Below are 24,053 nucleotides of genomic sequence, written 5' to 3'. Positions count from 1 at the left end.
AGACTAAACCTTTTGAGCGAATCTTGGTAAATCCTTTTTTGACTAGATCAGTTAAATTTCTATTACATTATCACAAGAAAACGGTGGGGAAAAATGTATGAATGCATGGTCGCTTAGGGCTTCCATACATTACGGCCAAGCTACACCAAGCCATTTCACGCGCGTCTCGTGCGTGGAACTCGCACGCGCGTACTTCGCGTTTGGAAAGATTCAATTGATGTCAACGATACCGGCTTCATCGAGAACGTGGACAGCGCGGACCCCGCGTACGCATGTATGTTGTACGCGTGTAGGCCTATATTGTGTCCAGAAATGCAAAGTTGGTGTCTCTTTCAATTGTCATAGTATAAATGTAGTCTACTAAATACTAAATATGTCTCCCATGACCATATTTTTTCAGGCACTGTTTGTCCACCTGTAGCCTACGGGTCCTAGTGGGTCCTAATACATAGGAAGCCTGTGGAAAACCTATATACCCACGTTCTTCTTATAACCTCCTTGATACCCACACCTGTGTTTCTTTCATATACAGAACTGTACAATAGATGGCCAGCACAAACCTATGGTGTTTCTCGGAATCCAACTGGATCTCTGCTACCAGATTGTGGTAGTGCCCTTGCTCTCTCCTCCTCTGGTTCAGAGGGTGAACCCACCATCTACGGGTCCCCCTGCGTGTCTGCAGCTGCAGTCTCCGCAAGAGAAACAGCAACCCAAGAGCCTTTCTGCGATTCACAGCAGATATACAATACAATATTCAATATACCCACCCATATTGATGAATTGAAAAGTGAAGTGAAAATCGATGAGCTGATGTCAGTAGCCGACAGTAGGCTAGCATGGACACAGGCTACGCACGCAACACTACGCTCGCTCTACACTTCCTGGTAGCTTCCGGGCCCTAGCTCAGACAATTCCCGCGTGGGATTATTTTCACGGACTGCGCGTGCGTATCTTGGTGTAGCTCGGCCGTTTTCAGAAATCAGTTTCAGCTCATTCATCACGCCAGCCAGGTCAGGATTAGCGCACTGCTTCTCCTTCGATTTGACCGAACGTAATTCCCAGTCCTTTCCGTCTTCCTTACTACCCATATTGGTGGTGTAGAAGGTGCCCCTTTTGTTTGTCAAACACAGTCTCCAATCAAACGCGTGCCAGTCCACGCACTGAACCAGAGCTACCAGTCCTACCACTGAACCAGAGCTCAGTCTAATGTAATCAGTCTACAGTACATTCTAGTAAGGCTCTGCCAACTATATAAATAAAACACCAAAGAATTGTAAGTTCTGCAAAACATTCTGAAAGTTGTGTCACACTTGCACCTCGCGTCAGCGCCCCTATCAGTTCTTGTGAAATAGCATTTGCGCTCGCGTACAATTAAATTAAATTAAATTTTGGCATGACACGTTGCTACGCAAAGACGTGTCAACGTCACCTTGCTTAGCCTTGCATAGCTCGCTCTAGAGTAGCCTAGCTTGCGTAGAGTATGAATGGGCCTTAATCTTTATAATGTTTGGAGGTTAAAAGATCATGCAACATCTTACGTTTCTTATATTAAGGACTTTGTAAATGCCTGTACATGTCCTGGTGTCTAGGTAACTATGGTTATGAACAACAAATGTGTGGAAGTTGGGGCCGCGGCCTGTCAATCATTTCTGACTGACACGCCATCTTTGACACGCCCACAAAACGAGGTGAGCTTGGAGAGGGGGAAATTTGGGCATATACAAAGGAGATTTATAGTATTTCTTTGAAATACTTTGAGTATTTATAGTACCTATACATTATTCTTTGAGTTTTATAGTACTTAAAAATGACGGAATAATAACACTTATGGACATTTTACCTAAAGATAGCTGGCATGTGTGGTGTTCAACCACTGTGTTATTCCTTTAAGTGCATGTCTCAAATGAAGATTGCTGCCCTCTGCTGCTCATTGCAAGTTAACATGGAGGTCTTATTACTATGGGCCAAGAGCCATGGGGCCAAATTGATATCATAGGCAGGCGTGTCATGCCCTTCAGATGTATAAGTGACAAGACACATTAACTCATATGCATTATTTATTCATAGCCATTTCAAGCCAACTGGTACTTAAAGGCCCACTGCCACGGTATTCAAGCCTACCTTAGAAGATGATTTGAAAATGACATGTCAAACGTTTGTACACACTGAGAATTACAATACTCAACCTATACTAACAGAACCCACCTGTGGTGATGTAATGGCAGGCTAATAGAATACAAAAAATGACAAAGTGTCATCTGTCTTTTTACAATGAAAACGGGGTAATTTGACAACTTGACAGTAGTAATGGTGACATTAGAGGATTGTATTGCTATGAAGCATGTCAGCGAGCCTAAATGAATAGGCTGCTTATGGTGAATATTCCATTGTTTTTACATAGGCTGCTTATGGTGAGCATTCCATTATCCACTTACATTCATTCCTCTTCAAATCAGCAATGCACATTGAATGAGTATTAAATTCTTTACATGGTTTTCAGTGATAACATAATAAATTTACCCAAACTCCCTGACTCACATAATCAACAGCTTTCTGGTTTGAACACAGGAGGGCGTAGTACAGTAGCATTCTAACACAAGTTAGATTAGCCTCGGTAATAGGGATCATGAAAGACCTCTGACAGGTCTAATAAACTAGTTTCTTTTTTTAAGTGTATACGCAAACATTGAAAAAGGGCAACAATATTAGATTTATAGCAGTAGAATGGATTGATATTATAATTATTATTGTATTAAAATAATGATAACAAAAACACTAAGCAGTCACTAAATCATCAAGTTATGAAAAGGTATACATAACACTTGGAAAAAAGCAAATTATTAATCACAATTCAAACAATTTATTCCATGAAAACCCATGATATTTAAAAAAAATAAAAAAAATAAATCTAAACAATAACATGAAACCCCATCCCAAGCCAACAATGCCGGAACAGTAAATGACATGGATGCAGAGCAGAGCAGCATCAGAACAGCTGAATAAACATTAACTCAATCATTGATGTCTTGTCTAGCTGGCGTTGGACCGCTGGGAAGGTCTCTGTCCCACCTCATGACGTCGTTTGAAAAAGCCACACTAAAAGCAACATTTTGAATATTTATACCTAGTTTATAGGTGATGCTCGACGAATGTATGATACATTTGATGTGCATTACTATGCAATGAGACCTCAAGCATACCTTGATAAGCAAGAAGATGATGAGAGCCAGGAAGAGAAAGCCTCCTATGGACCCCCCGATGATGGCTCCCATTGATTTCTCCACTGCCAGCTTCCTCATTGTCACAACCTGAGGAACAAAGAAGAGAATGTTGTCGAAAGGTTCCAAAATTCATTTAACCATAGGTAAATGTAGAAAATGTGAAAAATAAAAGATGAAACTGTACAGAACGAAAATGTAAAGACAATCTTACCAGCTCCATGGGTTTCACTTCCAGAGCTTCATATCGATCCTTGTCGAATCCCAGAGTAGCTTCAGCTGTAATCTTTTCAGTTGCATCCTGGAAGGAGGAAAACATAGATAACAGTAGCATGGATTAAGTAGATGGAATATACATACTGTATATATCCTACTATTAACTATACTAACACTAAGCCTGCTTAGTTTGATACTACTCATCTTACAGTGTAATCTTTCATTTGATTTTTATTCAACTTGGCAAATGAACAGCCACTTTCAGATGTTGCTCAGGAATCTAGTGAAGGTATACCCACCTGAACATCTCTGATTGTAGCCTCAGCCTTAATGACAAATTCCTGCAGATCTGTCACTGCACACTGGATGAGATACTCTCCATGTGGCTGGAAAAATAGCTCAAGTTACCATTAAAAAACAATCTCCAATCAAAAACAATGAAAGTAGCAAATTACAGTATTTCATGATAAAGTATACTCACTTGAACTTCTGTACTTGCAGGGACCACACATTTATCCTGTAAACACAGTCATTTACTAGATTAAGTACTGTAATACCATGTTAAACCACAGTTGAAAACAAACAATTGAAGTTGTTTGTTTTTGACATGCCTTGGGTGTGGTGCTGATCATCTTCAAGTCGGTGTGACGAGTCTGCAATGTTATGCTAATATTCATGTGTATAGTGGCGTTGTGGCTGTTGTCACCAAGAAGCTATAAAAAAGAAGATTTTAGAGGAATGCAAGTGTAGCATACAAAACAATGTTTACTATTCAGTTATTTAACAGAGACTTTTATCCAAAGCGACTTCAACTGTTTTGTGCTAATGTTCCTTCAGTAAACCTTGCTCAAGGGCACAACAGTAGGCAATGATTGTCAAGTGGCCCAGGACCACCTTGAACCAATGGCCTTTCAGTCATGCTTTAACCACTGAGCTACCTACCTTTTCAGGTAAGGAAATGGCACATACAGTAGCAAACATACCTGAAATTTGAAGGTCAGCTGTGCTTTCTCAGTTGTATCAATGAATTTCACCATATTCGGCGTAACATCCCTGGAAGTACATGGTAGCATAAAGGTAGTATTCAAGAATAGAAGTTCAATCTTAAACTGTATTTTGGTTTATACTCACCCGGTCAGTTGGACCTTCAAAGCATTCTTTATTCCAAACATGTACTCCTTACTATCCAGCACATGGGTGTCTCTATTCTCACTGTAACACAAAACCACTCAGTTGTATCATAAGGACCTTGAAAGCCTTTCTTATCACTTAAGCAAATACATAAATGACGAGAAGGTGACTACCATAGGGATCAAAATTAAAGCCTTGAACATATGGATTTCACTCAACGTTATTGTATTATTTTTTGTATGCGTCATAAAAGGATTATGAACATTTTAAACCGTATAAGTCATAACTTTTATAACCTTATAAGCCATTTTAAGTTTTAATATGCTTTCAATGGAATTGAAGGTGTCAAACCATGTTAAGATGGCGATGATAGAAGCATTTTGCATCTCTGATTTCTTGTTGACCAGCTGCCAGTAGATGGAGAAATTCATCTGGAAGTATGAATAGGATATCTCAAGTTAGTCAGAAGACGTTTGGACTGAATAATGCCATAGGGCTGTGTCACTTAAGGTAATTTTATTAATTTTTATTAATTACCGTATTGTAACCCTACCTGAGCATTTCTTCTGAAGACCGGATGTAAAAGATGACACTTCAACTGAGAATTCTTGGCTTTGACCTCACAAACAACAGACCCCTTCATTTTCTGCGAATGCTGAACAATACATCATTTAGTTATTTGGGTAGCACTTTTCAGTCTCAAAATTAATTTCTATGTTTGATTTAAGATAAATTACTGTAGTAGAGATGTAGAGAAGAATGTTGGGGTATGTCAGAACAAGTGTTGTCATGTAGGCACCATCCCCACGGTTGGTCAGGTTGAAGGATATCGACACATTCTGGTCAGATCCAATGACGATTCTGTCACGGCTGATACACAGACATCAGCATGGAAGAGTGTGAAACAAAACAGGTAAGACGGAGAGCACTTTTTTACACTACAGTATGTATTTGCCAAATGGGGTAGTGGATTGTGCTAAATAGGATTGCATATTTCTAATAATGTAATAGTAGCTCAGTTGGTAGAGCGGGTCGTTCACTGATCGAAGGGTCAGTGGTTCGAATCCCAGCTCCGACTGTCCACATGTCAAAGTGTCCTTGAGCAAGACACCTAACCCCAAATTGCTCCCAATGAGCAGGTTAGCACCTTGCATGGCAGCTACCGCCATTGGTGTGTGAATGTATGTGTGAATGGGTGAATGAGAGGCCATTGTAAAGCGCTTTGAGTGCCGCTAAGGTGGAAAAGCGCTATATACAGTAAGTGCAGTCCATTTATCATTTACATTATTTTAAGAATGTCTCTTTGAAGAAATGGACTTACTCTGATCTTGAATCAGACAGGGATATGTCTTCAACACATTTATTTAAGCAATCCTTTTGAAATTCAATCTGAATGTTTAAACAGAAGACACAATGGGATTCATGTTTGCTTTAATCTAGATTAAGTTATGAGTGTACTGACACATTTGTTAAGGGTTATAGAATAACATGATTTGTTTTTCAATAACTTTGACTTTGAATATGATGAGTTAAACAAATGCATTAACCTTTTCAGTGACTTCTGTAGGAGTGAAAGCGTCCAAAATCCGTAGAGGTCTTTCAGCGGTGTTTGAGGGTAAGGTGAAGCTAAGCTTGACCTCGATGGGTGAGAAACAGTCATAGCAGCCCTGAGAAAGAGGAAAACACTTACAGTGTTAGAGAAGTGTCAAATGCTCAAATTACAATGCAGTAATTGATATATCTTCACCAGCGTTGTAGTGTATAGGGAATGGGTGGCTCTAAAACCTACCTTGAAGAGTAGCTTGACAGGGTCCAAACATTCTATTTCCGATAGTAATGTGAAGTTTCCCTCCCTGACTGTTTCGTTTTTGAAAAACAGACGTCTTTTGTTTTGTCCTGCGTCCAGATGAATGTTGTAGGATATGACAAGTTTTTCACCAGCTGATAAAAAAAAGAAGAGGATATGACAAGTTTTTCACCAGTTCATTTAAAAAAGTCATAATAACACTGCAATATCTACCGAAGCAAAAATGTATACATACTCTTAAGTTTTTCCTTTTCTGAGTTGAAGCAAATCTTCAAAGTGACCTGTGTGGATTTTGTATTTGTTTGCTCAGAAAGAGAGATGTTGTTAGGTGTTATGTTCATCCTTGGTTTGAAGGCAATGACAGGGAGGGTTCTGGGAGAAATTAAACATGATTTATAGCAGGAAAAACTATAACAATTAATTTGATATTGCAGGTTCTTCTCCAATCTCAAACCTTTTTGACCACCTTGTTGTCGTAACTTACTCCAGTACGGTGACGTAGCCTTGGCTCCCAACACTGATGTATGCTTGTCTCCGAGTGTCTGCTTGATAAGAGAAGGCACTGACAGACTGACCGAAATGGCGGAGTTTCATCTCCTCTGGGAAATCTCCAGCTGGGATTCTCTGCATGACAGAAAAACGCAAGATGTGATATAACATTATTGTGAACATTTCTACTATTTTACAATTCATCACCTTAAGTTCACATATAACATTTCATGATTAAATAACTGAATTAATGTAACTAAACTGTCTCTTTCAATCTATTGTATACTGTACATTTTATGAAAAGACAACTGTAAAACATTTGTAACTTTATAATGTCAAAGTAACTGAGCAGCTGCCATTTTGTCAGCTACTTGTTCTAAACGGGAGTCACCTGTGAGAAGTGACTGCATATCCCTTCAGGGACTCCGTTGTAAATGTAGATGCTTCCGGAACATCCAGATTTGTCATCCTCCTCCAGAGGAGCCCCCACAGCCACATCATTGTATTTATTCCCATCCAGGTCTCCCACAGCAGCAATGGCCGACCCGAACCTGGCAAATTCATATTTGTCCGCACCCTGCCACTCCCAATCCTCCTTTAGAAACATTCCCTAGTAACACAACAGAATTCCAATTAAAAAACAAAACCATGTTACAAGAAATGTGTCCCGGTACCATTAATGTTTTATTTTTTATTTTCATCGGGCACCTGACACATAGCTACAGGATATAACACAATAACATTGAAAAATATGCATATGTACAGTAAAAAAAAAAAGGAATGCTGCTGGACTACCATACCGCACAGTGAAAACTATGATAAAGTGTGATAAAACCTTGTTAACCTGATTTGTTGTTAACCTGATTTGATTTATCTTCGCACTTAGCACTGTGACTGCTAGTTGCACTTATTAATACAATAGTTTTATTGACAATGACTGTACAGTCGTTCACTTACTCTAGACAGAGTAGCCTACTTATTTGAAGTAGCTTTGGATAAAAGCATCTGCTAAATGACTAAAATTATACTCCTCTCAACTTACCTCATGAAGACTGTATACATACACTTTGCCCTCCTCCCCCTTCTGATGGAAGTGTGGGGCTCCTATGAGCAGGTAGTCTGTCTGGCCATCCTTATCGGTGTCTAGGGCACATAGCACTGACCCAAAGTATGAGCCAACCTACGAGCATGGAGAAATGGGTCAGGTTGATATACTTAGTGAAACTATTAATGGAAGTGTTAATGAAATTAGTAATTATAGACACACGCTGTATGTAGGTTCACAAATAATCACAGGCAGTAGAATATTGAAATAAACATTTTATGGTCTATATTACCCATGAGATGGTCACTCCCACCATTGGTCCATATCAGCAAGAGTAGCTGTTTTAGTGACTGAATAAGCCTACCTATAGCTTTAAATTTTTTAATTTTGATTACTTGTTATCATGTCAGTAGCATGGCATTGATTGATCGATTGATTGGTTGATTGATTGGTTGGTGTAAGATTAATTTTGATTTCTTTTTAAGACTTGCAAGGCTGCATAGTCTAATAAGTAGGCTATCTCAAAATGAAAGTGAAATTACTCTTACATCAAAAACCTGTTTACTCTGTTAATTGCAAACCATTTTTGGTATGGATATATGACACAGTCGGCCTTTACAAAACAGAATATTTAGCCATGGTAGCCTACATATTTTTAAGTGATAAATATCTGGCTACGCTTAGAATCAGTCATATGATAATTCTCAAACTTGCGTACACGAGCTCAGACTTGACGTGAGATTTGATCGCAGCCTCCGCTCACCTCCAATTTGATAAATGTCGAACTTGGTGTGGAAATTACCATACACCCAGTTTTCTATCGCATGATCACCAGTAAATGAGGGCCAATACTGTATCTGCACATCACAAAGTAGGCTACATTTAGTTACTAACCTGATCACCCTGAAGTATTGCGAGCTGCTTGTGTGAGGCTGCATTGAAGACAAAGACCCCGCCTGTCAGGTGGTAGCGAGGAGCCCCTGAGATGTATAAGGTTCCAAAGGAGCCCACCGCTGACACCACACTGTAGCCTATCACACACACACACACACACACACAAATATATGTTCATGGCCTAGGAAGGGATGTAGAAGTGAAACTAAACAACAGCAGGATATAGACTTTTCAATGTTCCTACCCAGGTAGGCGAACCCTGGTCCTGACGAAGACTCATTTAGGAAGGTCACACTCTTCCCGCCGGGGTGTCTTACAATCAACCCCCCACTCCATTCATTGGCCCCTACAGCTCCAAACAAGATGGACCCCTGGAAAAGAGAGAACAATGCTTGAGACTAACTTCAAGGTATTAGAATGTTCTTGCTGAGGTACATTATGTAGATTTGAATGCATAGGTGTCGATTATCACTACATCCATTGATATGGTGGCCAGTTTAAAGGAACAGTACACCAAAATAATGAAGTTACTTCATTGTATGGAGACTATTACTGTATAAGCCCATGAAATAGCAGTTGGCTTAAAAACATGCTTGTTTGTTTTTGCACAAGAATCTTACATCAGGTGCCATGTGGTTGCTGAATCCAGCCTCAGCGAGTTGAAATTGAAAGCCGTCCCCCTGCTTTATGCCTAGTTTGTAAATCCAACATAAACACGTTAGACTAAAATTCACACTCACTCGCGCGCACACATTTTGTGAGTATATCATGAAGATAATTAGAATTGCAATGTACTCTGCATTGGCAAAGAATATCTTCAGTGTTACCTTCAATTCCTTTGATGATGCTTGTCTCTAACCTAGACAGAATGCTGTCCAAGGCTTTGTAGTCATCAACCAAAAAAAGGTTATCCTCATTTGAAGTGATCTTCTTCATCTCTTCAATTGCAGTTTTTGAGTGTTTTATTTCATCTCCAACCTGAGCAATGAATCTTCATTATTATACTATATACTTGTATTATTATTGTTATTATTAATTACTATGCATTATTATTATTATTATTATTATTATTGTTATACATCAGATTCAAATCAAGGTTATCACATTGTAGATTATGCAGTGAAGATGCAGTTTCAAGAAAGAATGCTTACACCAATAGCAAAGCTTGTAATATTTCTAGTCTCAAGCCGATTCAGAGCTTTTTCTTCATTCTTTTTTTTGTCGAAAAGGGAGATCTCCCCATCTGACAACACAATCATTATTTTCTTAGAGTCCTTTTTTGACCCGTTCTCAGCCACAAAGATGTGATCACTGAAAATACATATTCAAACAAATGTCAAAGTCAAGAAGACATTGTATTTTGTGTTGTGTAATTTGTGTAATGATTTAGAATTGAGGTACATTCTATATATCCCATTGCACATACCACAAATAGATTATGGCGGAAGCAGTCTTTGTTACTCCTTTGATCTGTTTAATGTTGTTGACCATCTCAAGAGCCTTAGTGCTGTTGCTGATACTCTCTTCTATCAGGAGTTCAGCATTTAGATCTGTCCCAAACTGAAGTACTGCAAAGTCACACTGTGAAAAGAGTTTTTCATCACAATATAAATGTAATACCTCTGTTATTCAAACTCAGCAACTATAAATAGCATGCGGGTGAGTACTAGTGCATTAATAAGGTCACTCAGTGTTTTTGTTGATGTGCACTGTGAGGCTGATCTGTACTCACATTGAGGCATTTCTCCCAAACTTTTCTCATCACAGTGGAGATGAACCGCTTTGCTCGTTCAAAGTCAGTTATGTCAATACTTCCAGAACCATCGAGTAAAAATGCAATCTCAGTCCCAGGATCTAGTAACAAACAGCCAACACAGTAAGAACTCACTAAGACTTGAAATTAAATAATGTATGAAATGAAATTACTCTCAGTCTCTCAGTCTTAAATTACAAATACTGTATGTTTGATTAGGCTCAAAATCAGGCTTTGATATATCAAATGTTCATTCACTGCTGATTGAAGACATGACTATACAGTTGTTTAACATACATTATACTCAAAAACTGTTTGTGTGCTGCAGCTACACCACACTGATCCACATAATATTTATAGGATGACCTTACCTTCCACATCATTCTCATCATAATTGTTGTTATTGTTGTTTTTGTTGTTTATGCCATGCTGTGGCTGATGGATGGACTCATCTGAAATAAAGTACATAGAATATTGCAGTCTCCCCATAGTCTGTTGCTTTCATTAACTATAAACAATCATTTTATTTAATAGACACTTTTTACCTGGAAATTCCATGGATTTGTCTCTGTTGTTGTTGTTGTTGTTTCGACTGTGTTGACTGATGGATACATTTCTTTCCAGTTGTGTTACAACTTAAATTCAGAAAATAGGTACAGTATGAGGCATCATTGTTTTCTTACTACTATTCTTATACCATTTTAGTTTAAATGTGCTTTTCCAAGAGGGGAAGCACAGGGTGTAATCTTATCAGTCTCAGTATGCTCTCCTGTGAAATGTATCACAATCCAAATATTTGTACATGTTTGACATGACTTGGAAATAAGCATTCCCCTGGCGCTTGTTTTCACTGCTCCCACAGAGGACTACTATATGTGCAAGTCATGCCAAACAACTTAAAATACTCAGAATGCAATATATTTCACAAGAGAGATATACTGAGACTGGTAAGATTACACCCTGTGCTTCCCGTCTTGGAAAAGCACAGTACAGTAAGAACTCAGTCAGAACCTAAAATGAAATACTGTATAGAAATAGTTTTTCCAACACATTTACAGGTGCCCCATTGACTTCCATTGTAGCCCAGTGAGAACCTGCATAAAAACTGCAGCTAGCTCAATAATGGAACGATCAGTGAAATTATGGTCTCTAGGTTTCAGGTTCATGGTAGACAAACCCCAAATAGGGCTAAATGTCCAACAGAGCACACTATCCCTTGTATTATGGTTGTAGTGTGCTTGTATTATAGGGCCCTGACACATAATTCGTCCTTATTTATTAATTGAGCTACATAGGGATGCCTACCCAGTACAGCAGGGTTGATCGCTTCCAGCTTATGAGCACTGATAATAGCACAGTTCCCATTGAGATCCTCATTCATGTTCTTCTCCTTCCTCACCTGTTGACAGACCTGGTGGGAGAAGGTGCTAATGATCCAAATATGATCTGCTTTAGGCCTTTAGGTGACAATAATTGACAATGTAAAAAGCTTGTTGGATGATCACTGGCCAAAGATAAAGATGACCAACCACCTGATCTTCCTTTTCTTTTATTAATCTTTTCGACAGTAAAACATATGCTGTTTGGTGGTGTCGCTAAAAATATAATGCAAGATACATGTAAGAGCCATTTCAAATAGCACTGCGGGGTTCCCGTAAACTCAAAATGGAGAAATGTGGAGCAATGTGACTGTCTTATCTGACCCAATTGTGGCTACATGCTGAGCGAAGAGAGCATGACTCACATTAGCAACTGAGATTGTTTCTCAATTCTACTTATAGAGATTTAGAAAACATTTATTTGTATGTTCAACAAATGAGTGATCTGATCAATTAAAGTTGATTAAAGTTAAAGAAACAGAAAAAGTGAGAGATGTTTTGTGTTAAGAGTCACAGGTTTTGCAGACAGGGAGGAACATCAGATGCCACCACAAGAGGAAACTGTGGTTTTGTCAACAGACATGTTGAGCAGATACTAGTGATTAAGCTGCTACTCTTGCAACTGCAAAATTTTGCACAGAAATGTAACAATGCTCTCACACCAAACTTACCATATGCTTCTGGGCTTCTTTAGTCAAACTATTGGAAGTTGACACAATAGGCCTGAGTCCTTTAACTGCCTCAACTACAGAAGACAATTACACAATTACAAACAGCAAGTGCTTAGTAAAACATCCCTGGATATTACAATTTTGATTATAAAAGTGGTATACTTCACCTGAAATATTCACTTCAGAACACATGTCCTTGAGGGTACAACTTAATAACACTGGGGGTCTAGAATTTGGGGATGTGACCAAAACCCTGTAGAAGTAGATCAGTACACTTTGATGTACTGTGTGTAAATTATTTGTGATAATTCACTGAACATATTGTACTGTACAAGATACAGTAGATAGAGAAACTTACCCATCTTTGGACTGAACAGTGCTTTGTCCAAAGAGACCATCGTTCTTATGAAAATTCTTCAGAGGCTTTGTAAAAATGTTGAACCCTGCTGCTGTGCATATAACTGTAACACAAAAAAGCTGTATGTAGGGGAGTGTATCCAGATTTATAATAGCGTACATTGCACATATGCCACCCAACCACAAATTATGTTGAAATGCTTGGGAAAAAACAATTTGACAAGATATTACATATATAACATGTTTTGGAATTTATCAAAAACGAAATATTACATTACATTACATTACAGTCATTTAGCAGACGCTTTTATCCAAAGCGACTAACAATAATTGCATTTAACGTAGGAAGAGCCAATGTACTACTACTTGCCAGAACTCACAAGTGCATCTTCTCTCTAAAACAAGTGACTAAGAGCATAATCTAGTGCTGAAGGCAAAGTGCAAGAATAGCAATCTAAAGTACAGTGCAATATAATATAATACAATAAAATACAATAAGTGCTTAGGCGGGAGGAAAATAGACTAAATAACCTTACAGATCAGTTCTCTACGCAAATAATTGACCCACACCAAGGACTACTGCTGTTTAATTTGAAAAGCAATGTAGAAACATTCGTCAGTACATACCTGTCAGCAATAAAAGTATCCGAATCATGTTTCTTCACAAGGCTTTACACAGCACAGAGAAACAGAAACTACTCAGCACATATTTGAATCATATTGATTCTAATTTGTTAAACTTTCTTTCATTCTTTTAAACTTCTTTTGTTCTCTGTCTACTGCACATGGAAGTGAAAGTTAAACTGCAGTCAGACAGTGAACCTCTTGTGGCCGTGGGTAATGACATCACAACAGATAATTTACTGTACAGTAGTACTGTAGGTTGTCCACCAATTTAGCCCAACACACTACAATATGTGAATAAGAATGTAGTCATGGACAGAAATATTTGCGCCCTTGCCATGATACTATGATCTATGATCTTCATGCACCTTTCTACTCACTTTTCTTTAAAGGTATAATATGTTATATGTGGATTAAAATAAATAAATAAAAAATAAAAAAACATCCATAGGGCTTTGTGAAGGCTGCAGAGTAAATGTATTGCTTTTCCATAAAAAATGATAGTTTGTCTGAAATTATTACATTATGAAAATTTGACGGCCCGACAATGACACTCTGTTGATATCATACCAGCCAATAGTATTACAGCGTTGGTACTGCGTGCTGGGTTGCCAAGTACTATTCTAGCTTCACCACTATGAGATTAGCAGTAGCCAGCAAACGTTATACTTCCATGAATTAGCAGCATTATAGATGTTGGTTAGCATCAAGTGTGTGTGCGACTATAAAACCGTAGCTTTTCCGTCCACTTCTGCTCACTCTTTCCAGCAAAACGTTTGGTAAAATGGTCGAGTTTTGTCATCCTGCTTCTCTGCCTGAGCCCCGGCGAACCGTGCGATACAAATCTCAAAAGCTCAGTGACCGAAGAAGGAGCAAAAGTCAGATAAATATCGGGCCAGCCTTTGCTCATTGGATGGAGTTTATGGAGTTTCATGGGATAAAGTTGCATGGTGACATGGCTACTGTAGAAGATTTTTAACTGATCTGGTCAAAAAGGATTTGCCAAGATTCGCTCAAAGAGGTCAAGTCTGGTTTATTGAGAAAACATACGAGCGCAAGGACTTCAGGACAACGCACGTGAGTGGTTCATCCAACAGAAGTGCCGCAGTCTGGTCTTGCGCGGCCTTATATTCAAGCAATACACAGGTATGATGCTTCCAGGGATGTGATTGGCTAACCCATTGTGCACGTCATATTAAATGGCAGGCATCATCAACAGTGGTCGAGAATACAGACACATGAGAAAAGGCGGTAATTCTTGCAGGGAAAATGGGACAAAGGATGGTTATTCTGGAGCAGATAACGTCTAGGTGTGTTGACCTCCTGGAGGTCATCCTGTCATAAATTAGATTAGCACAGCTATGTGAAAGGTTGAGGGAGGTGGTGAGGTGGTGAAACTACAATTTCTATGACACTACTTTTCTACTAGACTGGTAAGCTAGCTAACTAGGTATCGTTATCTTTCTTGGAATCTGCATAGACAGACCTAACGTTATCTCCACACTACAGCATCTAACGTAACTTATTACATGGCACCCTGAAATACTTGATTGTGATTCCTCATTAGTGTAATGTTATGTTCGTATCGGAGTGAAGATCTTATCACAGTATGACTGAAACAGTGCATTCTCTGGCATTTTGGCAACCAATACGTTGTGTTGTTGCAGTTCTTATCTTTAGACACTAGATGGGGGAAATAATCCACATACTACATATTATACCTTTAATATAATTATTTCCTCTAAAAATAAATTGGAATTGCCAAAACTATTTGATCTCCACAATGTTTTAATTCACTGTCAAATTACAGAACATTTATTTTCCATTCAGAGCTTAATGTTCTTTTCAAACAGAAAATATAAAGAAATGGCATTGACAGAATTATTGACACCGTAGCCAAGGATGAGCTTCATGCACCAGACCCGTTGTCAGGGCTCAGTCTTAAAGGACAATGCTCGTTTTTGACAACCTGGACCTTATTTACGACATATTATAAGACGTTTGACTCACCGAGATCACTTTGGTGTAGTTCGGAGGCATGTAGAAGAAATTTAAAATCCAGCGCGAGCCAGTATATCCATGTAATGGCGGTGGTCGGGGCACTTAGAATGCAGTTTCTTTTCTGCAGCGAAACGGTTGTTTTCATCAATCTGTCTTGATGAATCGCTAGTTGTGCTTACATAGAGCATAGGCCTGTTGTGGTTAAACTGCATGAGGGGGCACAATTATTATATTAAATATTTTCAATAATACAATATGCTATTGTATTTGTGCAGCACTGACATATACTCATTATACTGAGCTCTCTGTCTGACTGACACAAAATGTAGGGCAGTAAAGTTATCTCTGTCCCTTCTTGTATATGTACTGTGTTTCTGGCCCATTCCAGCCTGTTGTCCAGGTACACTCCTAAATACTTGTATGACTGGACCACATGAACATCAACATATTTAAACTGACTGAATGAGTAATTTTTATATATTCCAGGCACCTGTTACTCACCACTGATGAAGTACATTCCGAAGCATAAGTAAATCTCCTGCATGTAATCAAATTATTTCTAACAACCTTTAAAAGTTGACATTTTAAGATTTATACAGTTTGTAGAATAAACAAAGTATTATTTTGTCTTCTTTTTGTTCCTTTTTAATTTCTTAATTATTAGCTTTTTTGTTTTGTTCCACTACCAAAGAAATATATATGTGGACACCAAAATATCTTTCAATTTCAAAAAATTTCTGGAAGAAATTGTGAAATATTTTAGTCTACAACTGTATTTTCATTTCAGTTTTATTTGGAAATATTTTTTCTTGAACCAGGCTTCTAGGCCACAGATACAGTTAACCAAACCAGAAGTGAAACTGGTGTGATGTTTGTTCGTCCTACATAACTGCAGTGACAAGCTGGGGCAGCATGTCGAGCTGTGGGGTGAAGGGATGACCATTCTCTGACAATCAGCATAGGGGTGGAAAAACCCATGACATCATCAGAACCATCTCTTTGACCAAAGTACTACCTGATCTTTTCCCTGCCTACCAATCTGACAGAGTGTGGTTTACCTCAGCTCTTCTCAGTCTGTCGACTGCAAGGCCCCGTTCTCTGAAAACCTTTTCCAACAGGAAGTTTCTGTGAGCTTCAGAAAAGGCAGTTCATTAGCTACTAAACAGCTCATCTAACATCTACTTTGCTCTATTTGTAACTACTAAAATAAAGTGAGATAGTTTCTCATAAGGAATATAGCAAAGGCTACGAAGTCTACGTACAGTATTTTCTCTATCGTTAACATTTAGTGTCAGCGTTTTAAAATTCTCTCCCTTTCAACTTTTCCAACAATGATCAGACACCTCTGTTTTGTCCTGGTTTAGCTAGAATACGTTCTGTGACATCCACACATTTATATCAGCAATGCACTCTACTAGGGCTGTACCAGACTGAATTTTGTGTCGAATCAGATTCGCCTATTCAAACCAGAGATTCAACAATTCTTTCCTCCTTTTTTCCCCCCATATGACTAGGCTGAGGGGAGACCGTGATAGCAAGGGCGGACTTACCCATGAGGCCAAGGTAGGCAATTGCCTTGGGCCCCCAAACTACAAAGGCCCTATAAACACGTCATTACGCAAGTGCCAATCACGGTTCACCAGCCCCCTTGAAATTATGTGGCATTGAGAAAATCACTCCTCCCCCAGAGGTTACATTATCAATGCACTACTCAGATGGGAGTTTCTGGATTTCCGAACTAAATTCAATAGAACCTTGCTTTCTATAGTAGTAGCTTGAAACCTACAGAGGCCTAGATAACATGTCTTTTAATAATGTGTTTTGTACCTATAGGACTGTTTTATATCAATAATGCTCTTTAATATTGTATGCCTAAACATTATGTCTTTTTGATACACGTTCTAGACATTTGCTCATAGATGCCGGCTGAGACCGATTTGATAACATGTTATTTGACCTTTCGTAGCCAGGTATAATGTTACATGCACAATATTTGGAATGGTGTTGGTTGTTTTGGGTACCTCTTGTTTATATTTGTATGTAGGTGTCGATTTATTGGGATGATAATCCCCTACTCTTTATATTTGTGTATATTTTTGTGGTAGACTTCTGGATACGAGTTGACTGCATGGGCTCCTCCCCTTTATCTCTACACCAATGAGCAATGGGCTCTAACCAGAAGTGGAGTATATAAGAGCTGTCAAACTCATTCACACCTATCACCTTGAAAAAGACGCAAGTCGAAACGTTGGTGAAATCGCACCAAATAAAGTGTATAATTAAAAGGTGGCGCGTGTGCTCCAAGACTCCCTCTTTTCATACAGTGTGGTATATTTGGGTTAGTGTTGGTTAGGTTTAGAAGCAGAATTTCCCAAAACAAGATGTAGCGCCAGTGATTGTGAAGCCGCAGGGCACCATAAGAATAGCAAAACTCACCTCTTCAAGAGTACCCGGACCTTAACCTTAAGCACCTATTGTATTTATTTTGCTGTTCGCACTTTCGCTTTAGCACTAGATTATGCTCTTAGACACTTGAAATGCAATTATTGTAAGTCGCTTTGGATAAAAGTGTCTGCTAAATGACAAATTTAATGAATGTTGGCCAGCTGATATAGTGTTACTTACGTTAGCTAACTGCATTTCCAATTTAATGAGTGATAAACATTATCTAACTAAAGCTGGCTATATAAAATACCATTTGTAAATTGAAGAGAGGTTTGCGAATGTGTTAAAATGTCAAAAAATGCAGTAATTTCATCGATTTACCAGAGAGTGCCCCGGAAACATTGAAAATGAACAGGCTTCCACTCTGGAACTAATGGTGCATTCATTTGTGGTCGGAGGTGGCAAGTCGCAAGTGGCAAAATACCTACCTCCGACCTGTGTGCATTCGAGCTATATACCATTATATCACAGTTACCTAGTTATAGCTAGTGCATTCGAGCAACTGGGGGCTGAGAAACATATCCGAATTTGCGTCGAGGAAGTGCGAGTTCATGCGGCGTTTTATTTAATAATTCCTAGTAGCAAGTCGCAATTTGCCACCTCCCAGTTATAAACGAACGCACCGTAATACAGTAGTGTTTTGGAACTTACGTAGCCTCATGACACATGTTACTTCCGCATTCCACGATTACAATAGAAGTCTATGGAAGTGACTCTCTCTCTCAATGGTTATGTGTTTTCTGTGTCATTCACTCTCACTCGACGAGTCAATAACAGTCGCTACGTCTAGCCCACGCTCTGCTGAGTCTAGAAGCTAAGTAGGCTAGCTAGCCTAGAATCTCCATTGTACTCACGGATGCCCAACTTGTTGGTACCAGGAGTTCGTATGGGGTTAGATCTGTTTCAATACTTGTCAATATACACCACGTTTAACAAATATATTTTGGTGATTCACAAATACATTTGTGTGGTTCACAAATAAATTCTTGTTTCACAAATGTTTTTTGGTGATTCACAAATAAATTCTTGTTTCACAAATGTATTTTTGTGGTTCACAAATATATTTCAAACTCACAAACTTGTATTTACTTGCACCTCAGACACGAACCATTCTGGCGAGAGAGACACAAACCATGAAACTGCTGACACAAATCAAAATTGATTTTGAAACAGATCTACCGTCAACCCTATGGTAGTTATTTTTCATAATGTTTGCAAATATATTTATGTGATTCACAAATACATTTGTGTGATTCACAAATAAATTCTTGTTTCACAAATGTATTTTTGTGGTTCACAAATATATTTCAAACTCACAAACATGTGCACCGCTTGTATTTACTTGCACCGCTTGTATTTACTGGCACCTGGGCGCTTGTATTTACTGGCACCTGGGCGCTTGTATTTACTGGCACCAAAAAACATTTGTGAAACATGTGGTGTATATTGACAAGTATTGAAACAGATCTAACCCCATAAGTTCGAGTCTGGAGGTGTTTGCCTCCCACTCCGCATGCCAAATGTAGTCTGGCCATAATGCCTCACTGATGTTAAGATCTCTGCATTGCTGCAGGAGATCCCATGCGGCAGGCACAAAAGGGTGTCTCGACTTGAAATACCGGGGAGGCTCCGCTGTTGCAGTGAGCCTATCGTGGAGCAGGTGGTTAAGCTCCACGGCCCGACAGGTGAGACGTGCTGCGGTTCCTGTGCGGCGGAGGCCAGCGGGCTGGATGCCTGCAAGGATGGGAAGGTTTCCACAGGAGTGGTCACGATGCGCAAGGCTTCATTGATAGGCAGGTCGATGAGGCGGGTGTGAGCGCTACGACACCAAACCGGTGCGCAATATTCACTGGTCAAGTAAACCAGGGCTAGGGCTACCGTATGCAGTGTTTTTGCGCCGGCGCACCAGCCTGATCGGACCAGCAAGCTCTAGGGCTACCGTATGCAGTGTTTTTGCGCCGGCGCACCAGCCTGATCGGACCAGCAAGCTCTAGGGCTACCGTATGCAGTGTTTTTGCGCCGGCGCACCAGCCTGATCGGACCAGCAAGCTCTAGGGCTACCGTATGCAGTGTTTTTGCGCCGGCGCACCAGCCTGATCGGACCAGCAAGCTCCACCAGTTGCTCTCCCCGCCTTTGGCAGCCCAGTTGGTGGCCCTCAGTGGTATGAACTTGTTTGCACTGGTTGACACAGAGATACTGAGCAAAGGTGTGTCACAACTTAAGTCATCTACATACCCTCTCAATCGTATTCCAACAAGGGCATAGGTTTGCGTATGGACATGTCCCTACCAACATTTTGGGAGGCCCAAATTGTCCCTACCAACTTTTAAGCAACCTTGTTCACATTATTTTTGGAGTGCAGTTATATTAGATAATTTAGATGGCCTTCTCATAGTTTGGAAGGACAGAATTGACCATACCATTTTGAGTGAGTTATTTTGCATTATGTTCCGAGTTAGATATTACACCGTTAGCCTACCCTTTTCCTCCACGTGGATGTGCCATCCCAGTATCCTTTATTTATTTTTAATTTTTTTAAACTGACGTATGATTGGCTCATTTGGCTGAGATAGATCGTTGCATTTTTCAAATTTTCGCTTGATCTGAAGACCAACAGCCTTACAGACAGACGCTGTCAGCAAGCCATACAGTTGTGATTCTGACAGCCATTTAGGTACATCCACCACAATGTCGCCTCCCCCTCCGAAGAGGATGAGGGATATCAGGAGCTTTTTCTCCGCAACTGTAAGTAACGTTAGCGTTAGCTAGGTTAGCTAGCTACTGGTAAACTAAGTAGCTAACGTTAGGCAGTAGCCACATGAAAACCAGCTAGGTTGGTGCTAGCTAATGTTACCTAAACTAACATCAGTTGTCTTTCCAATATCAACTGGTGATATAAACTGGATAGCTAGCGAACTGTTAAGATGGCTTCTTTCATCCTTTAACATTAGGATAGCAGCAGCCATTACATTATTATACATTAGCTGCCCACCAGAGATTTAATTGAATAGGACATCACAGCGTCCTCACAACTAACGACCGTAAGTGTCCGCAATGAATACTAGCCGATGGACTATTAGCTATAGCTTTGTCAAACCGAGTCTGTGTTAGACGTGATGCTAATTTTCGCTATATTAAACTCCCATTAACTTATGCTAAAAACGTCAGTGAAATTAAAGTCGTAAGTTTTGATATAAAAATAAATACATTGTTTTAGCCAGACAGGGGTTCTTGTTACAATTATAGGGGAAACTGAATACTCATACGGTTATCTAGAGGTTAGCCAGCCATTAACGTTACTTTTATGAGGGCTCAGGTCTGTTTTTCTTTATACAAGCCCGTCCCTGTGTAGCCTGTTTTCTTACAGTTATCTATTAGAATAGATTTTAAGATTATTTTATTAGTTTATATAATGCTCTCCATAGTAATGCACCTGAATACATGTCAGGCATGCTTTTCCAAGTAGGTCCCTGAGATCCTCTGGCACTGAACCTTTAATGATTCCTGGAGCCAGGGACAAGAGACATGGGGAGGTAACCCAGTTTTTATGCCCCCAGCCTTTGGAATACCCTCCCAGAAAACCTAAGAATGGCTGAGACTGTGGGAACTTTTAGCAAGATCTTAAGACATATCTTTTTAATCTTGATTTTATCATGTAGCTTTACGTTTTAAATAAAGAATGTATCTTTTCACTTTTCATTTTTTTTACTGTTTCCTCTCTTTTACCATATATGATCTGTCCTGTTTTATTTTCTTATTTTTATCTATTTTAACTGTTTTTATTTATTCTATACAGCTCTGTGTGCTACATTTACTTGTATGAATAGTGCTATATAAATAAAGTTGATTTCGACTTTGACTCATCTTTAGGTAGATTGATCATGCTAGATCAGAGATACGCCCACATGGCTTCTCCTATCACTGCTATGCTGATGACACCCAACTGGTCCTGTAATTTCCCCCTTCTGACACACAAGTGGAGCCACGCATAGCTGTGTGCTTGGCTAACATCTCGGAGTGGATGGTGACACACCACCTTAAGCTCAACCTGGATAAGACTGAGCTGCTGTTCCTCCCGGGGAAGGGCTGCCTGCACCGCGACCTGGCCATTGCCATTGAAGATACAGTGGTGACACCAACTTGGACTGTGAGGAATCTGGGTGTGACCCTGGAAGACCAACTGTTGTTCTCCACACATATCACATCCATTACATGCTCTTGCAGATTCCTGCTCTTCAACATCAGGAGGATTTGCCCTTTCCTCACTGACGAAATGGCACAGGTGCTTATCGAGTCCCTTGTCATCTTCCGCCTGGAATACTGCAATTCCCTCCTTGCCGTCAACCCGGGGTCAGACACTAAACCCCTGGAACTTGTCCAGAAAGCTACTGCTCACCTGGTGTTCAACCACCCCAAGTTCTCCCACACAACTTCCCTTCTCCATTCTCTACACTGGCTCCCTGTAGCAGCACACGTCCAGTTTAAAACTATGGTACTAGCCTACAGGGCAATGAAAGGAATAGCTCCCTCAACCTCCAGGCCATGGTCAAACCTGATACCCCCTCCCGACCACTACACTCTGCTACCTCAGGTCGACTGGTTGCCCCGTCCCTCTGAGGCCTCTGCGGTCGAACGACACGGGTCACGGCTCTTCTCTGTCCTAGCCCCGCAATGGTGGAATGAACTGCCCACTAACGTCAGGACAGCAGAGCGGAGAAAATGAGAAAATTATAGCCGCTGCGCAGAACTGGATTGGGGCTGGGCGTTTTGTGGAGGAGGAGGAAGGAGGAGACAAATGACAAAATACATGAGGGTCTATGCCCAGACCCTAATTATTTAAGACTTCTTAAATTAAAAAATATCTTAAGAATCGTATGCCTGAAATCCAAACAGTAAAATATCAGAGTAGGCATGAGCTTGTTCATTCTGCATCACCTGGGGCTTGAACTCACAACCATAGACACCTAGGGAAGGTCATGTTCTTGTTCAGCCAAGTGAGAAGCTGGAAATTTGACCTGAAAAAGAATAAATGTCACAGCTAGATATTTACACCATAGGAATCCTGGATAAACATAATTAGTAGGCCTACATACTGTGATGGGAATGAGTTGTGGGACTCTGGACTGAGCATGGATTCTCTGATTGGATAGATTGGATTGAACACTGGTGGGACTGAATGAGATGTAAGCAGAAAAAAGACTGGTCAGTTGAAGGGATGCAACCAAGATGAAGAAACAATTTACAAATTAAAAAAAATAATAATGTCACACAACACAATGCCTGAGTATGCATTAGCATTTTAATTCTACATCCCCCTGGGATTGAACTCTTGTTGAGCTACCTGCAATTTGAGAAGCCATAAATGGCACAAGGGTTGCATGTAAATGTCACAGGTGCATGTAACATGGGGGTTTCATCAGTTTCCACAAAATATTTGTTGAAATAAAGGCACCACAAGGGGGGGAAAAAACAAAACCAAAGACTAAACCATAAAACCAAGGTATACACTCAACAAGTGAAGAACAAAAGACAGTACAAAATGGCACAGGAAACAGTGGGGATAATGAACAGCTACAGCAAATAATGATTAGACAAAGAACAAAACAGGAGTTACATGTAGGCTTTATATACACAGATTAACAAGACAGGTGGAAACCAATCAAACAACTAGAACAACTAGCAAAGACCTCCGCCTTGAATGCATTTCCTGGCTCTGTGCACGCCAAAATTGAATGGGTTCTAAATTGGCCCATGCTACACCCCTCCACTGAGTTTCTTGAATGGCAGTCTGGTAGTTTTTGTGTAATCCTAGTCCAAAAAATGAATGGACGTGATAGGCTGTCTGGGCCGAGGTTGGGCTGCTCGTGGACCTGCCCTGTAATTTGCTGGGGTGGAGGTAAAAATGACTGGAGGTGAATGGGTGGCTGTATTTGGCCGGCTCTGTGGCACCCTCCTTGCGTCACAGCCAGCGGTGCAATGTGGTGCACTCCGGGCCCTCCCCCTGCACACCCCAGTCCAAATC

The 24,053-nt window shown here is 39.9% G+C and overlaps 1 protein-coding gene across 1 annotated transcript; it reads right to left on the bottom strand.

Moving 5' to 3' along the window:
- Window positions 1-3,030: 3,030 nt before the first annotated feature.
- Window positions 3,031-22,141, bottom strand: LOC311307365 (integrin alpha-E-like; the record flags this gene model as incomplete). The annotated part of the gene is made up of 28 exons (XM_084436160.1): window positions 3,031-3,096; window positions 3,201-3,308; window positions 3,433-3,519; window positions 3,734-3,820; window positions 4,046-4,130; window positions 4,566-4,646; window positions 4,917-4,996; window positions 5,119-5,211; window positions 5,303-5,404; window positions 6,113-6,232; window positions 6,355-6,506; window positions 6,608-6,744; window positions 6,857-6,996; window positions 7,253-7,471; window positions 7,904-8,041; window positions 8,801-8,937; window positions 9,045-9,171; window positions 9,421-9,491; window positions 9,628-9,778; window positions 9,952-10,111; window positions 10,227-10,381; window positions 10,533-10,654; window positions 11,859-11,964; window positions 12,604-12,677; window positions 12,771-12,856; window positions 12,962-13,064; window positions 20,031-20,209; window positions 22,134-22,141. The coding sequence occupies 28 exons, from the start codon at window positions 22,139-22,141 to the stop codon at window positions 3,031-3,033; spliced, it is 3,174 nt and encodes a 1,057-aa protein (XP_084292286.1).
- Between the last annotated feature and the right edge of the window lie 1,912 nt (window positions 22,142-24,053).

Source organism: Borostomias antarcticus (genome assembly GCF_949987555.1).
Source record: "Borostomias antarcticus genome assembly, chromosome: 1".
NCBI classification, from domain to species: domain Eukaryota; kingdom Metazoa; phylum Chordata; class Actinopteri; order Stomiiformes; family Stomiidae; genus Borostomias; species Borostomias antarcticus.
This window is presented reverse-complemented; position numbering and strand designations above follow the sequence as displayed.